The sequence below is a fragment of the Trichoplax adhaerens genome, genomic scaffold (assembly GCF_000150275.1).
Source record: "Trichoplax adhaerens TRIADscaffold_3 genomic scaffold, whole genome shotgun sequence".
Lineage (NCBI taxonomy): Eukaryota > Metazoa > Placozoa > Uniplacotomia > Trichoplacea > Trichoplacidae > Trichoplax > Trichoplax adhaerens.
Genome location: NW_002060945.1, coordinates 4,635,240 through 4,653,914, shown reverse-complemented (window position 1 = coordinate 4,653,914; position 18,675 = coordinate 4,635,240). Strand labels below are relative to the sequence as shown.

Sequence of the window (18,675 nt, the reverse complement as noted above, 5' to 3'; positions counted from 1 at the left end):
TTATAGGCTTAACGAAGATGGTGCTATTGAACAGGTTGTTTCCTAGAAGAGTTAATTCATTTATAGGAATAATATAAATGCACTCTATTGTTCTCTCGTTCGTCGAATAAAATTAGATAGTAATAAAAATGCACTTTATGATGTTGCATTATTGATGTTAATCCACTTTCTATGATGTGTTATTATTTGTTTGCAATAGGTTTGCAATATGTCGTGATATAAGTTGTATTGAATGATCAAATTATGGGATATTATTGATATTAAATCAAATGATACGATATATAGTAATTTAACTTCATATCAAATCCAGTTAGCATTGGTCTCACATTTCTTTCTTGTCTCTCTTTGACTTGTGACAGTCAGAGTATAAGCTGGAAAATTATTCAGTTGATGAGTATTTTTCGTAAACAATGAGATTATTTTGTATTTACCAATTATTTTAATCATCATTAGGCTGTAAATTTGATCGAATTAAATACACATCCATTGAAAGTAAAATTTCTGATAAAAATGAGTTATTATCTAATATTAGATCATTAACGTAATTCCTAAATTATATGATTCAGTATAAAATTCCTCAATTGATTCACAGTGTTTACTTAAGTAGAATTAGTAGTTGATAGTAATGTTCGGTTCACCAATTTTTACTCTATTTCGTGGCGGTTGTGTACATTTTGCTTATAGTAAGTAAAATGTTCAAATATGATCAGCTGTTACTTTCATATGGTATTTTGCTCTGTCATGATAATTAATTAATACGTAAAGCATTGTATTTACAGTATAGTTTATTTGTGAGTACAAATTGTTACCAAATTCGAATATTTTAATTACGATGGAGAGCTTTATTGTATGCACCATAATTAATAGTCGTAAAATACAGTATAAAAAAAATCAGAAAAAAATACACAATAATAGCAACGCTAATCATATTAAAGTTATATCAATGAGACTTTATGTAATTCGCTTCAGAATCAATTATATTAAGCCTACTTTATCAAATTAGTTTAGATAGCATTATAATATTATAGCAGAAAAATATTCTTATTAAAGCTAGTAGTGGTTAGTATATCTAGCTAATAGTAAAATTAAATCAATATAGTAATATAGCATCATCATCATAATAATCGAACGATTATTTGCTTTTAAGGTTTTAGTAAGAATTCATTATTCAGTTTGATTAAAGCTCCCATACTGAATTCAAATTCTTATTATTCGAGAGGTAGAAGCAGAACTTGATAGAAGCAAATTAAAATGCTCTGTATATCTTTACCATCACACAATGATTACTTTAGAATTAAGATCTCGATAAAAAATTTATTTACTTCCGCAAGAAAACATGACCTTCGATTTTCATCCAATTATTTTTTAATAGTTAATTGCATTTTATTTATGTATACTAGCAAGCGTACGACTAATACGAAACAATCCCGATAGTAAATATGTGATTTTGTTTAAGTCTAAAATACAAGATATTTTATGTACAATGTACTCAAGGTATTTTTATTATTGTCTCTTAAATTAGGACATACAGTAAGTAACATTTGATCGCATAATACTACATAAAAGTTAACTAGTAGAAGGTCAAAGTCTGAGTCATAGTCAAAATTCAATAATTACTTTGTAGCGATAACTCGAACAGACGAAATTTCAAAAAATGGCATAGAACTTATTTTCCTCCCGAACTAAGTCAATACTCAGCATGTGGTATCATTGACGTCATCGTTTAAACTAGCTACATAGTATATACACTAAATATGAGGATGCATTCACCATACTGTAAACACAATAATTCAAATGACATTGACGTCAACTGGGTATCAAGGTCATGGTCAATACAGATTTTTAAAATTATACAGTAAAAATAATAGCATTCTTATTTATCAATGTAATAAATTTGTTGATGCTCCAGTAATATCATAAGACATTTCAGATGAATCGAAGGGATTATGAATAACGTTAGGAGATAATAAATTGGAGAGGATATTGGACTGCTTTAGAAAATTTTCGATGACGGCATACCTTGCCTGTAATGATAGCAGTGAAAACAGTGCGATTGGAAATATTAATAACATATCATTAAACAGCAACAAGGCAGTCTTTATTTAGCAATCATATATTACAGCACTAAATAATCTTCTTTGATAGAGCAATATTTACACCGCAAGTACTATGATGTAACACTGACATACGGCCAGGTGACTATCAACACTTGATATAACAGAAAATAAATTGAAAAGTAAAACTACTGGTTGTTATCGTACTGTTGTTGCTAATTGTATACGTATATATGTATCATCAAAATTCTTGTGTGATAAAAATGTACGTAAATTGAGCTTAAAATTTTTATAATATTAAAAATTACAGTATATAACGCAGTTATTTACAAGTATTGAGTGAGTTACACTAGATTTATAGGAGTGTATATATATTGTCAACAATCTATAAAATCGCTAGAATCGCATCTGTAAAGTTGTTTATATCATGTAGTTTAATATTAATAATACCTGATATACATCATTATCAGCTAATGGAGCCGCTGGCTGTAATTCTGCGGAATGAAGTAATGGATAAGCGCTTCGCATGAATATCTTGATAAAGAAATTTCTCATAAAATCCCGATCTTTCTATATATAGTGGAATGATAAAGAGTTACTCAATATATCGTGTATAGTTTTTAGCTTCATACCAAGAGTATAAAATATATTAAATGCTTTATTTATCGGAGTACTCCGATACGTCTTAAGACTTCAGTAATAAAATTTACGAAACAGTTTCATTTTTATGACATTCGTTATCCAATAACAACCCGAACTAGTAACTCGTAATTACCATATGGTATGATTATAAGCTAAAGGTTAAGTGTGATTTTTTTGAACTAAAAAATAAATTTCCTTTTCGCCTTGTGATATTTAAATTTCTGCTTCTTGAAAACTAATATTTATTACTAGAGCTCTAATATAAAGCCTAGCATCATTAAAAACAGAGAAAGTTTTCAAATACTACTATAAATTACATAATTAAACTGATCCATTAATCAAAAGGATCGGCAACAAAGTCTAACGGAAACTCTTTGGCTACATTGCTATTTTAACAGAAAATATCCGTTACCCTTTCAGATCGTGTGGCAGATTTAATATTATCTTCCCAACATGTCTAGTATAATAACATATGGAATAGTTACGGTTATAATTGCTTCATATTCGTTATGTAGCTTACAAGGTTATGAATTTCAAAAACGATTTATAATCCGAGCAAAATTACATATTTTAGGATGTATGAATTTTAGTTTTGTTGTCAACGAAGTAATTCGTACATGTTACCTTTAGCGCATCCATTAGATCGGTATGCTGAATAACTTTGGAAAATGATGCTAAAACAGGGTGATGGATCAGATCTATGTAAAATATGATAGTAGGACAATTCATCATTTCATTTTCATTAGATGTTAGTTTAGTAATTCGAATATTGAGCAGTTGCTATATAACTGTACCTGTACTCTGTTCATCTGGGGAATCGTGCAATATAACTTTGCCTAAAATTTCTCTGTAATACTTGATAAAGGGAGCGTAAGATTGACACGTAATTATCGTATTCGGTAGAAAACTAGGAGGATAGCAGAAACAAATATAAATAAAATAAACAATGTAATAAATATAGTAGACATGGATAGCAATGAGGTATGCAGTATTATTGATAGCTAGAATATTGGATTGCATACTCGAGAATTTCCAGATCCGCACGTTTAGGGTTTATTAAACGGACTAACAGACGTGGATGTTTCTTGGAAGAAAACGGATTTTGTCCACGTTTGCCTAGTTTTAAATCATTATAAAGTCATGGACAATAGCGAAAATGTTACTTGTGGAATCGCAATACACTAACGAGGTATCTTATAGCAATATTTAAAACTCTCAATTAATTTACACTACACTTTTCAGTGGAGATGTTACCAAGTGATAAAATATTTATTTTAAGCAGAGAATACAATTCAGATGTTGAATTAAGAGTATGCAGTATTTATACTCAGAAGCAAAGTCTTAACATTCGAATGCTGTACTAAAATTGTCATGCAGATTAATATTCTCGATTAATTTCAACATTTAAAATAGCTAGATTCGTTGCTACGTGATATAATATTTACCTGATTTTTGTGAGTTATCTATCTCTACTCCTGGTTCGTATATCGATCCACCTTGCAATTTTAGTTCATACGTTCTAAAAATTGTAACCGGTTAGCTTATTAATTAAAAATATTTTTACAAGATGTAAGCATATTGGACGCTTTAAATATAGCACTCATACTTATTGACGACGGGGGCACCATTTGTTCCAAAAAGTGGCAAGAAGCACCAGCCACAACTTAATTCTCCTCTTTCTCCGGTACTCTAGCAAATCACGTACAGAATATCATTGGATCAGATAATGATGATCAAATGGAACTTAGAGTTGGAAGTAAAACTCCTTTAGAAAGATTGATCAGATCTTTTAATATTGTACAACGCCTTACGTTTCTTTCAAATGTATAGCACATCTCAAAAATGAGTCCTAGAAAACGATAGATAGTCGATTTAATCAAGGAAATAGAAGAAAGCGAACCTTGCTGATAAGCATATACTGTGAAACATCAAGAATGAATAAGCCAAGAAAATGAGAATTATCAAGTCATTACCAAGAGAGGAATCAGTAAAGTCGATTCTTGCTACAGAATTACCATCAAATAAACTAGGAAGAGTTCCTTTGACCTGAAATAGATTGTATTAGTAATTGAACAATATCACCGTTTTTGGTTATACAACGGATATATCTATAGCAAACTCACAACGGGTGAAAATTTCCAGGTAACCAAATTATCTTTCAAGCAAACAGCTCGCACTGTATGAACATTGCTCAAGATCTGGTAAAATTATTGAGATTAAATTTTTAAAGTATGAAAATATGATTAGCATCAAATGGCTCTAAAATACCTAAAATAGCGAAATACTTACTTTTGCTCTATTAGAGAACGCGATTCTAACATGTCGACTGAGAACATTAACTCCTAAATTGATAACAGAACGTAGGTATTGCATCGTAGCAAATAATACAAATTTAGAATTAAATCTAACTAACCTGCGCCAGGTAATGGAGCATGTTTTGCTGTAACCAAGTTGAATAATCGTGTAACTTTACAGTTATAAGGTTCAATCTAAAGAAATAATTGTTAAATGTAAAATTTTAGCCATTTCTTATTGAACATTTGTTTAAAGTAACAAGTGCATCATAATTTTAAGGCCTTATAAAGTCCGGATTATAACCGTGTTTGATTTAGAATTCCATTGCAAATCACGATATGATAAATTTGATTCACTTAATCTTGGGGATAGATACAATTGTAGATTGTGTACTCCTGCATACGATGATTGGTAAAAGTAAAAATATATTTAGCTTAATGAAAAAATAATAAGAATGAGAGCTACTTAATTACGTAATTGCACCAGATCAAGAATTAATGATCGAAGTAGGTTATAATGGTACTATTACGATAACTTCTCAGACCTCCTTTGGCAGCCAATCTACCAAGTGTTGTTTCTCTAAAGCACGAAGGCATAGCCCCTAAGGCTGATAAAGCTTTACTTACTGGGGTAATTTCCTGTGACTACAAAATTAGGGCAGTTTATCACGATGAACATGGCTATTCATGTTAATTAAAATATATGCACTGACATATGGATGCACTTAATATGTTATCAATAAATAATTTTTAACTTACAATTGATGCTGCTTCCCTTACTTTAGCCCATAACTCTTTACCACTAATATTGTATAAAAAAGATTGCAATCAAAGCAACGAATAATTGCTATACAGTCGTTGAACGAATGCAGTACAAACTGTTTAATTTGTTATTATTTCAATAACACAATCAATAATAGGCTACATCTTACGAAGGGCTGGGTCGACCATCCTCCTCTAAATATATAAGCCAAAGGAATACTGTTAAATGTTATCCATATGTAAAGGTGCGGATTATTAAAATAAAATTCATTTTGCAAACCTTCTACTTGTTTTTCGAAAGAATCATCATTTTCATTATCAATTTCCTAAAATTTTCAATCAATAAATGGTGGATAGTTTTAGCGAGAACGTTTAATAGCAAAAGCAATGTGCTAGTTTCATATGCAATAGTAATCGCTACTCTATATACTTTTAAGTATGTGGTTGGTACTAATCCACGGTCGCCTGATCGATTTTCAGCTTCCCACCAGCCATCCTCCCTGTAGGAACACGAACGAATAGATAAAATATGATAGCAAGCAGCCCTCTTTACCGCCTATCGCTGTGATTGATTACTACTTATCACCTCGTAGAAATGATTGTTAACACTTCACCAGCAACAAACTCTAAGTCACCCGGTTCTTCACCTTCAAAATCGCAAATAGCTTCGACGTATCTAGGCTAAATATTAGTTTAGCAATGGGAAGCTCCTTAAAGCATCACATTAATGCTAATTGATTTATTATAAAGAATGTAACAGCTGATAAGATACGCACTACAGACATATCTTCCCCCTCCTCGTCATCTTCTTGATCTTGGTCTTCCTCTTCTTCTTCTTCTTCGTCTATATCATCTTCTTCTTCATCAAAATCATCATCTTCATCCTCAGATGTGTTATCTTGATTCTGATAGTCCCTAAAGTAAACCAAACACTCTTTTTAAACCAAGTAGATTTCGTATGGAAAGCTCTTATATTGCAATTATGTTAATTATTTTACCCTTTTCGTTTAGGTACTTTTGACCGAGAATCTTTTCCTGGTGATTCCTCATAATCGTCATCTAATGAATCATCCATGCTAAGATTCTGAAAGGACCTAGAGTTATGTTACATTAAGGCCTATTAAGGAAGGAGCTTTGGTATCCACCGTAAGGATTTAATTTAGACATTATACCTTACGAATAAAAGTTATTCGTACCTTTCAGACTCCTCAGGGTCAATCTTATCAGCAATTTCATCAAGTTGTTCCTAAAAGCAACAATGCGAACTTTTAACAATCGTAGATGAAATTTCGAGCAGTATATCTGCATTTCATGTACAGGAAATGGCATTCGAAAAGTGCTGAATTAATGCTGATATTCGACTGTTCTCTAGCTTCGTAAACATAGATTTATAAAATTATGATTAAATCCTTACCTGTAAATTTTGTAACCGATTTATTTCTTGCGATTTTCTCTTATTAAAATCGGTCATTCTAACTTTGCCATCGTCCTTTATTGAAATGTTATTATATTATTAATGAGAATAAGATTATTTTTTAGTTAAATAAAGCTAAATAAAGTTAAAGTTATTATACAATACTCACTCTTTTCAAACTACTTATTTTTTCCATAGCCTCTTCAACAGAAGATGTTAAGCTTATATATCTGAAGATGATTATCACAATTTAGATTAGAATGACAAGATTTCAAGACTAAACGACATCAAAGCTTGATTTATTTATACTATTAAAACGTTTCGTTACTAATAAGGTACAGGCCCATAGATGACTTATAGTGCTTCTATAGAATCAATTAAATTATACAAGCGTCTAAAATATTAAGTAAAACAATGTGAAGGGTGAAAGTGGTTTTCATCTCTAGACGAACTGCATTCATTATTATGCATTTTCATAGTTGAAGTCTGTGTATAAATAACGGTAATTAATATAACATGAGCTGTAAAAAACCGTCAGCTTTACTATTCAATCTATCTAAAGTTCTACAAATTATACGTATTAAGTGTTCCGAACGTGTTTGTTGTGTGATATCATTAGTCAATTACTGTACGTTCATTTGTTGAACCTGTAGTAGTAATGTTACCGTAGATTTACAGTACTTATTGGTACAAGGCTCATTCTTAAGACTAGACTGTGGACGAATAACGTATAAACATGTTTAGATTACATTGCTCTCTCTACTAGTCATTAATCTCTCCGCCACGAGGCTAACTTATCTCTGTAACGTCTCCTAATTCTAACTGTAAATAAAAGCTATCTACCCTTAAACATTTTGCCTTGTCTCCATCAAGAATATCTAATACGACAGTGACAAATATGGATTAGGCAGATATCAATCAAATTATACTAAAGCTGTATTCCATGAAGCAGTAGCACGAATTCGGTACGATATACCTAATAAAAAATCGTGATGTATTTCAAGTTTGCGATATAGTCAATAAAATTTTCACTAAGGCCTAGTTTAAACCAAAACCTAGAATTCTCTAGAGCGGAATGTGGGCTCCATTGCTTATGTATCCATTCAGAAACTAATTAGTACCCTACCTTAGGAATGCAGTATGAAATATAAATATTGCAATGCGGAATTAAAATCGTATTGTACTACTTTTATGACTATTTCTTCTCATACTAAACGTAAATAAGACGAGGAAATTAAGACTTTTGTTAAAATCCAACTTATATTCGGTGAAAATACAGTGAACCGATTGCGATGATACAAATAAGTCACTAGCTAATTTTGAAATGAAAGTTTCCATAATATAATTTTCATTAAACTGAAGACCAAACGTTACCTTGATGCACGCACACTATATCCAGCGTAGAGTAGAAAATACGCGTATAATAATGAATTTATCTGATCAGGATGATATGAATACATCGCTATGAGTTGCAATAAAGGTATTATATATATATATTATGTATATAGATTCGTATATTATATCTGACCCGAATCTTATATCGTTAATATATACCTTGCTTTACCAATGAGTATGCCACACTCATCGCGTATATGTGTGTACTTGTATAATATAGAGTAGACAGTATATATATATATATATATATATATATATAATGTATGGAAAACGCGTATTTTCGAAATCACTTAATGCGATTTTTATCAGCTAAATGTATATACTGTACATATATTACTTCTTTAATAGGTCCTTAATAATAGCTTCTTCTTCCTCTCTTGTTGCAGCTTCTTTGATACTAATAAGACTGTCATTTCTAAAGCTATCGACCTATCGAGAGACAAGTAAGAAAGGCTTGTTCGCATTCTAGATACGTTTAATTTACATTTAATTTAGATTCAATCTTTCACTATATTAATTAATTCTTATCAAACTCACGCTATTATTAATTTGATCTTGTTTTACGACAAATAGTGCTACCTACTACGATCTCTTTAAATAATATCACTGGATTTTACCTGAGATTTAAGCTGATCTCCAACAGCTTCTAATCGGACTAACGATGATTTTTTATTACCATGACGATTGCTAGCCATTTTCCCTCCAAGGATTCATTTGCTTCTTCTTGCGACTGTACTATACTGTACAGTACAGTATGAGACACCCTTGTACAATGTACTGTAGAGTCCTACTGTACTGTACTGTAAAGTAATACAGTTCAGTACAGTACTGTACAGTACTGTACAGTACATTACAGTGGGCCCTATACAGTACAGCACTGTGCACTTGGCACTGTGGACAGTAATCTACTGTACGGTCAATGGGAAAAGGGTCCAACGATATTCAAAACAAAACATGGCAAGCGGCGATGATGAGGACGAGCTCGGACTTGTCTCCTATTGCATCCATCATTTCGACTTTGGCCATCAATGTCAGGTACGATCTGTAGATCATTGCCGATCAATATCTTAAAGAGTGATTTATGCGAGATGACGAGTAAAACTGCTTGAAATTGATGGTAATACGTGCATTATTTTTGTCATGTTTCTTTGCAATTTTTCATTTAGCAACGAGAATGGCTTCAAGATTTAATCATTCATGTTCGTACAAACGTCATTATTGACAGCATTAGCTTAAATATTCTGGATATATGTAAAAGAATTATATCAATAGTTCGAGATTGGATTGCAAGAGATGATCAAAATGTCAATACGGAAATGCAGCTATTTCATGCCATTAGTATTCATGAATTGTTGACTAACCAAGATGGCTTGCAGATTTATCGAGGTGAGAATGAATAGTATCGCACATTCTGCATTGCAGAACAGAGTGCACCCATAGTGTATGCTATAATTAACAACATATTAGAACTCATAATTTAGAAGGATATCAATATATTGCAATGAACAACCTCTATTGCATTATTGAAATTGCAATTTAAATATGCTAATCACGACTAGAATGTTTGCAAAATTGAATCTAATTGCCAACTAAAGTTGGGTAACTACCGGTGTTGTACGAGTTGTAGTCTTATCTAAATTTAGGAGTAAGTGATCGATGTTAAGATATTACTGTCTTAGTATATTAACTCACTGGGTAGTGGGTATGCCTATAATAGTCATTATTGAGAAATCTAGATTGTTTTCGCATACAGAATGGAATAGATGTAGCCTTTAGGGCTCGTATCAACAAATAAAAATGGTAAACTGTAATTATAATACTAGAGCTACTTTCGACGAACTAATGCCACTACAGTGTTATCATGCATACGTGTATTTATGACTTAAAATTGTAAAAATTTCATCTTACAGCTCTGAATTATAGTTTAGAATACGTCTACTATTACGTTTTAGGCTGAAATTTGTATTATATTTCACAGGTAATAGTCCGTTATTGCGGCGTCGATTGTTATTGCTTGGTTACTTGACAGATTCCTCTGCAGCCTCCACTCATCATTTAAATTTCGGGTGTTTATATCTACAAGATAATACGGGTGCCGTCATATCTGAGGTAATTGTGACGGTAAACTTTGATTAATTTGCTATCGATTTTTAATAGCGTGTAGAATCTATAACAGTCTTTTTGCTAGATCGTGCATCCCAATCCAAATTGGCTGAGGAATTTAATATTAGTGCCCTCATGGACGTTTGTAGTAGCAAAGGACAGCAATACAACTAACATAGAAAGATTTAGTAAGACATATTTAAAGGAGACTTCGTGTATAATATGCTATTGTGGAATATTGCGCTAGCAAAGACTTAATTGTTAATATAAGGTTTCATTTTTTTATCAATTATCAGTAAATACTACTGTATTAAATTATCCTACTTACTTAAACTTTAAAACTATCCTAGGAATCAATCAATATCCATCACAATGCTACTTAGAAATAATAGATGATTGTATACCATTATCAAATTATGGAACATTTGGTATGGAAGTTCAGTTACCTAACGATCGTTTAATGTCGGTATCCGGGTTACAGGAAATAGTAAAGTTAGTTAAGAATATTTTCCCTATTCCTTTTATTGATAATTTCAGTAAATAATAAAGATGAATATCAAAAAAACATACATAGTAATGATATTTTGCTGCCATAGAAAAAAGTGTAATCAAGGCAGAAATGTTTCACACGTTTTTGGTAAAATTACATCCAAAAGTCAGATTTTTAGGTAATGTGCTGCCCGGAAAAAGATTTATTCAAGTTGTAACATACGAGTATTTAAGTGCGAGTTGAGTTATAAATTTCAATTTGATGGCTTTCTGTAGCACCCATGGTAAAGGCTATTTCATGATACAGTTAATGTGCAGTCAAAACTCAGTTTATACGCCATGTCTTTTCAAGGTGTGTTATTAAAATTATCTTTGATGTATTGTATAATCAAAAAATTATGTTGGTGTCGTCAGATAATAACTATTAATTTGCACTAACTTTCTTTACAGGGAAAAAGCTTCTTACATTGGCATAGCTTTTTAATAATTGGGCGCGTTTATGTCTTTACTCATATGATTAACGTTGTAAAGAATAAGGTATGTTGTATATATATTATAGTATCTGTGGCTGATATCAAGATTTAATTAAATTTTATTTTATTTGAATTACAGGGAGATAAAAATGAAAGATTTTTGTTAATTGCTACAGCACAATCAACTTTCTTTCCTTATAACATTAAATCTGAAGTATGTAAAACAGAAGCAACGGATATTGATGAAAAGCAAGTTTTTACTAAGTGTACAACTAGTAAGTCTGATTTTTACTCCAGAAATGTTTATTTGATTCATCCTTACCAGTAATTAACTGTAAACATTATTAATCGCGCTATAATTGTTTTTTGAGCTTATGAGCAATGTTTGCAGTACATAATCATTTATACTGTATATCATAAAGCTGATACTGTACTTTTCGTATTGTTATCAGAGTATAAGACCGTAAAATGAAGAACTAGCTTTGTCTATTAATTGCTATATCATCAATTTTGCTGGTATAGTCTACTATATGATCGTCTTACCTTGTCACCTGAGTGTAACACTATACTCCTACTGATTAGATTATACTAATGCTTAATTTAATATAAAGATATTACCAATTGACATAAGGTATGTATATATAATCTAATGTGATGACATTATATAATCGTTTAATATGGATCTCCAAAGGTGATAAGCAATCGGTACCTCCATTGAAAGATAATCAAGACATAAAAATATCAGAAAGTGAAAGTAATGATTTATCTTTAAGCGCCACACTAAAAGAAAGGATTAATACAGATTATCCAGCTACGGATAATGTGGAATCTAGTGAAAAGAATAACCATCCATGTAGTACCTACGAAGAAGTTGGTAAAGCGGCAAAGTTAGGTTTATGCGTCAGAAGCAAGTGCATTTCATACCAGGTAAAATGTAATGCACCACCGCAGTTCCTAATTTTAATTTCAACCTATTATTGTCATGGAATGCTAGTTTTCTTACGTATATATTATTATTATAGGGTGTTATATCCAGTTATACTAATGTTGAAGCTGGCATCTATGAAATAGACAATAAATACAAGTACGCTGGGTATTTAAATCTATCTCTTTTCTGCAAGGATAGTTTATTAACTATTTATAGCTTGAAGAGATTGTTTACGGTTTAAATCATACTGTACATGCAGCTATTTCTCCTTTACCGCAGGCTTTATATGTGTTATTCTCCGTGTTTAAATTGTTGTCGTGGAATGAGAATTGGAGCTTGTATCAAAATGTATCATGCACATTTAATTCATGTCAATAAGGTAATTATACTAACATAACTTATAAAATTATCGACAAACCTTGTCTATACTAACACGATCTATTTTTATTTTTGTGTTTATGAAGCATGTTATCGGATTTTGCCTTTGTTCTCAAAGTTCAGTTGAGGTTGTAAGATTTACAGATCAAGACTCTCCATATGTGGTAAAACATGATAACATTTTATACGTACTTTCACTATAATTTATCCTTACTGTTGTTATTTTTCTTCTATCTATGTAGCCCTTTGTATCCTGTTGTAGTGTATTTGGTAGGCATGCTGGAATGATGCCAGTGATGTTATATGATTGGTTTTTGAGTGCTTGTGAAAAGTTATCTGGAATGTTTTCACATTGGTTTTCGTAAGTTTGATAAACATGCTATAAATTTGCAAACTAACTGATTAGCGCACACTTGCTTAATATTTCGTTTCTTTTGCAAGGGTTTCATTTTTCGTGATATTCCTATACTCAGTCTAAATTTAGAACATTTCTAGCTAAGAGATTTCCGAGATTAATGCATAGCTTTGACGTTACTGTAGTAAACGTTAGATTGTTATAGTTGAGTTCTCATGGCAGTTAGTATAGCTCGTCTAAATTTTACTTGCTCATTTTATTTAGTTTTAAAGATTTTAATTCACTAAAGGTTCATATGAAAAGATCACATTCACTTTATCCTAAAGTTAATACCGTATCTTCATAAAAGATCTTAACTGTGGTCTATATTTAATTTCTTCGATTTATAAGTACTACAGCAATGATTAGATATGGATATAATCTATGTTGTTTTCTCATTATTACTGGCATTTCTATGTTTACAACAGCCGAAAGATGTTATTTGGGACGTGCGATGATTGGCAGGAGTAAGTTTATATTTACACCAAGTGTGATTTTATTTCCTCAATCTATTGTATTCGGATATTTTTAGTTCTACTAATAGCGTTATTTATATTTATTAATATTTAGGGGAGGCAAAATTCTCAAAGGCAATCAGGGTGCGATCGATAGATTTATCCATCTGTTGTCTAACTTAAAGGAAATACCGTATCCAAATATTTCGCGTAATTTCTACGACGAATTTTTCAATTGGCCTCATCGATGTCATGTTACGACTCACCCTTATTGGCCCATACTTCTTCCATCAATTGCTTCTGTATCAGATGTGTTACATATATTTGATGAAGCAATAAACGATACCAGTAACAGTATGAGTAATAGCAGTAACTGGCGGAAAGACCATTGGCATTCTATGACTGAAGAAGATGGATATGGTTGGATTAACGTTAACAGAGATAGGGTATCATGGAACTATCAAATTATCTCTCCTTCTGGAAAAGATCGAGCCCCGAAAGTGAGGATAAAAGTTATAAAATCGTAATTGTCATTTTACAAGAATGCTGTACTTCACCTGTACATTATTTTTATAATACAATCGTTAATACCCACATCACTATTTATTCCCCTCTTAGGTTATCGTCGGTTGTTTGTTAAGCAGCAAAAAAGATGGACACCTCAAACTGGTTGATAATACCGGTGAAATAAACTGTATTGTCTCATCGCGATATAGTGGCGTAAGAAATGACGATTTAGATCAACTAACTAATATGAATATTAAATTTAATGAAGTTGATCAACTATGGATCATTAGGAAATACCAGCTCATCATAGAAAGATTACGAATTCCAAATATGTACAGTGTAGGAAATGAATTTCGTTATATGAAATACATTCAATTTTCAATTAATGATGCTTGTCGTTTTGTCAGCCGGCCATACAGTATCGATAGATTATTGTCAAATTTCAGATCGTCAAAGAAAGCATCGTTATTCGCACCTATTCAAATTACAAAAATTGTGACTCAAAAAGACTGTCAGGCAAGCGAATCATCTGGAGTTACAGTTAAATTAGTTTCTTATAAGAAGCGACTGTTATACGTAAAGCACAAACATGCTAGCAACTCTTTTGATTTAAATCAAATTAAGAGATTTTCTGTTGGTGTTCAGTTATTCTATGGTCGTAAAATTGCTATTATTGAAGAAAGCACCAAGAAAATGTTAGCAACTGTTGAAAAATGTAATTTAAATGGCTTAAAAGAAATTACTGATGTTGTTCGATCTGGGAAAATTAATCCAACCAATTATGGGCAGCAATTTAGTGTTGATATAGATTTATCAAGTAATAGTAGTGCTGTTATTATCTTTGATGATGAAGAATCACTTTCTTGGTACCCATTTTTAGAGCCTGGGATGTTTTGTTACCTTTGTGAAGCAACTTCTAAATCTGATAGATCGACTACAAATAATTCAATAAATTTAAGTAATCGTAAGAGGAAATTGGAATCTCAATTAAATCAGACATATCTACAAAATGTTGTTAATTCATGTCATAGTAATGGCAACTCTGAGAATCAACGCTACTCGGGAAATCAAAGTTACGCAATAAGTTCATCAGTAGTCAATTTTAATTGTAATACAATGTGGTTAGAACATTATGATCATGAGCTTGACAGTATACTCGAATGCTTCCCTAAGAATGATGCTCAATATATTAAACAATTTCGGGAAATTAATGGTAAATATGAAAATTTTATAAATATTAAAGATGCTCTAAATTGTACTATATCAGATCGGACTAAAGCAGAAGAGTTATCTGTATCTAACTTCAGGTAAATATGTAAGATTGAAAAATAGAGGGATATGAATTTATAGTCATTCTTTACATACTCGTACAACATTAATCGTATCTTTTTTTATTTATGGTTTTAGTAAGTTGGTATCCTTTCAGTGTATTATATTATCGAAGCATTATTGCGACGCAAGTAACTCAGTATTTGGTAGCGATGAATATGGTGAAAGTTTAGTATCTGTATTATCTTTTAGTTCCGATATAAATTTACATGGACCCGTTGAGCAGACAATAGTAATCAAAGCTATCGATTTAACTTCACCTAATTGTATCAAAATCTATGGAAACAATGCTCATCTTCATCACTGCCTTGGATTATTGCCTGGCTCAATTGTCACTTTTCATTCTATATTATGCAAAGTTTCGCAGCATGGTACAATCTACTGCGAATATTTGGCTAATAGTAGTGTTACATTGAACTCGATATCAGAGAATTATTATGATAGCTATTTTAATAAATCTGATTTTCATGCAAGGTATGAAGTAGCATCATTTTATACAGTTGCTCTTATTGCATGCAGGGTACCTGAATTAACTTTGGCTGTCGTACTTTCTAGGTCTTCCTTGCAAAATGTACCTAAACGCTACTTAATTGACTATTATCAAGATGATAGCGAGCGTAGATTATGTTGCGGCACGGCACGTATCGAATGTCGATTAGTGGATATCGAGAAATTACACTTACGCTTACATTGTTTATATTGTGATAGTATCGTGATCGATAAGTGCCCAGCATTATGTAAATCTGATAATTGGCAGTTAAGAACGGAAGCAAGGTAAGTGGTATATTATAAAATCTAAAATAATAGGCAGTGAGTGCATGTACATGTACAAAATATACTTAAAATTCTTTCTTTCAATGGTACGGCATTAGATAGCTTTTAATTTTCCTCTTTGTATATTTAAATTATGGTTATTAACTAAATCTTATATTACAGGTGTACTGTGGAGGATGGTACAGCAACTGCTGTTATGCATATACGTGGTAATCCAGTGTTAAAATTACTGCAAGTGTCAGGTTTAACTATTTCTGTACTTATTAAATTAGCATTACGAACTGGAGAGCTGATTTATGAACAGGAGAGAGGGGGTTCTGATTGGCAGGTAATAAAATTGCATTATTAATCTTACCATTGGTTTATTTATTACTATTACAATAATACACTATAGTATAGTAACGTATGTAATTTTTGTTTACCACATTTTAGCGTGACCATTCAAACGTTGGTTCTAGCCAGAAATTGTACGCCAAGTCACAATTAAAAAATTATTGCCAATCTCCTGCGGTTGAAGGATGTCCGATTACGCTATATTGTAATAGGATTCATAACAGTAAAAGCTCTATTTTAAGTAGGATGTGTCCTATTGAAGATATTATTAGTAGCCAACAAAACACTCAGTCATCGGCTGATTGCAGCCGGAGTCAGACAGATACCGAAAATATGCCGTTCGCTGCCAAAGGTAAGACTGCTACATATAAAATTATTATACCTATCTCATACCGTAGATGTGTTACGGCTAATAGAGTAAGGATTAATCTAATGCTATATTAAGATTATACAGATTGTACTTTTTGTTATGTATTACTGTTGTGGATATGTTGGTGACAGATACAATTTTGGCTATTTATCAAACCCATAATAGCAGTGCAGTAGTATATGAAATAATATAAAATAAAATTTATATCTATATTTACAGGATATATGATGCGCCCTGTAAGAATTGGTATCGATCTTTATACCACCTTGGTGAGATCAACGCGTTTGCATCTCCATGGAATTTGGCTAAATGTTGAGACTGACTAGATGACTATATTACATAAAGTAATTAGTGTATTAAAAAAATTTCGCTGTACACTAGAATAACAGATATTAGCAAGTTCAAATCTATTATAAATAGGACTAACTATACACTATCTACAGTGATAAGAGTGGACTTTTTTTGTAAATACGATTACATTTGAATATCTAAATTTGCTCAACAAAGTTATCTGAATGCCTTTGGATGTAAACAATCAATGTACAATATTAATGCTCGATTTAAAGTCAAACATTTTTTGCAGGGACAATTAAATTTAATTTATTTATCATTACAGTTCGTATTAATACGCTCCGATTAAATTTCAAGTCATCGTTATTTTACTAGCCTTCTATTTTAATATTTTATTACTTTTCTCCTATGATATTATGGTTCTATTTACTTTGTTATTGTCTAGCAATTCAATTGCTGGAAATAAACTTGAGAAGATGTACGTTTATATTAAAATTTTTGGAAGGGTATTTCAATGTCTCGATTGTTATACATATGCACTAGTACGAGTATGTTATGCTGCATATTATACAGTACGGTATTTATTTCGTTAGCTTGCTGTGATAGCTGTTAACATGCTACCGTAGTATGCATCGAATATGATCTTAAAATTAAGCCACAGTGTTTTGAGCTAGATTGGCATTACTGTACCATGGACTACTAGATAATATCCGACTATCTAGTAATTCATGGTACTACTTTACGGGGTATGTTTATCAACGGTGTATAACATATTTATACATATACTCATACACTATACCGAATGCATTCGTACAGTACTGTTTACAGGGAGCGCTACAGTGCTTTCATTTAGTAGTTCCAGCTGTTGATTGCAGTGTCATGACCTGCGATACCATAGTAACTTACAGCATTATAAAAGAAGTTGAGTTTGTTTACATTAATATAGCTCGTAAAATATGCTGCGACCCTGCCGATCAGCCGCGAAACGAAATATATCATTGTAGCGTACTAAGGGTAAACTCCGATGGTCATTTTGAAGAAATGAGAATCTTTTATGTAGGAGATATCTTTGCCATTGCACGATAAGTCTATAATATGTGCTGTTCTAGTTATTGTACAGTATAGTGATGTGAATAAATATGCAAACACTGTACTGTATAACTTTCTTTAATTTTTCCATAGTAAAAGCTATTAAATTTTCAACTCCAGACATCCAGTATCATGTACATTTGTACCTGGACTACATGACTTCGCGGATTTCTATACTGTACGGTATATCACAGGCGGGCA

At 31.7% G+C, this 18,675-nt stretch overlaps 2 protein-coding genes across 2 annotated transcripts; one reads left to right on the top strand and one right to left on the bottom strand.

Moving 5' to 3' along the window:
• Positions 1-1,880: 1,880 nt before the first annotated feature.
• On the bottom strand, positions 1,881-9,256 carry TRIADDRAFT_54526 (uncharacterized protein; the record flags this gene model as incomplete). The annotated part of the gene is made up of 25 exons (XM_002110440.1): positions 1,881-2,024; positions 2,505-2,624; positions 3,109-3,153; positions 3,321-3,394; positions 3,491-3,603; positions 3,719-3,812; positions 4,142-4,215; positions 4,597-4,742; positions 4,820-4,894; positions 4,986-5,038; positions 5,110-5,185; positions 5,295-5,386; positions 5,536-5,635; positions 5,750-5,792; positions 5,923-5,947; positions 6,033-6,078; positions 6,183-6,252; positions 6,339-6,433; positions 6,529-6,667; positions 6,751-6,846; positions 6,949-6,998; positions 7,167-7,241; positions 7,336-7,396; positions 8,899-8,990; positions 9,179-9,256. 25 exons carry the CDS (start codon positions 9,254-9,256, stop codon positions 1,881-1,883), a joined length of 2,076 nt encoding a protein of 691 aa, XP_002110476.1.
• Positions 9,257-9,515: 259 nt separating this feature from the next.
• Positions 9,516-17,420, top strand: TRIADDRAFT_54525 (uncharacterized protein; the record flags this gene model as incomplete). The annotated part of the gene is made up of 21 exons (XM_002110980.1): positions 9,516-9,596; positions 9,728-9,947; positions 10,540-10,670; positions 10,719-10,812; positions 11,015-11,156; positions 11,261-11,332; positions 11,430-11,505; positions 11,604-11,690; positions 11,766-11,901; positions 12,318-12,553; positions 12,649-12,710; positions 12,834-12,933; positions 13,019-13,096; positions 13,175-13,293; positions 13,755-13,793; positions 13,897-14,281; positions 14,400-15,595; positions 15,696-16,391; positions 16,554-16,719; positions 16,824-17,076; positions 17,314-17,420. The coding sequence occupies 21 exons, from the start codon at positions 9,516-9,518 to the stop codon at positions 17,418-17,420; spliced, it is 4,476 nt and encodes a 1,491-aa protein (XP_002111016.1).
• Positions 17,421-18,675: the final 1,255 nt, after the last annotated feature.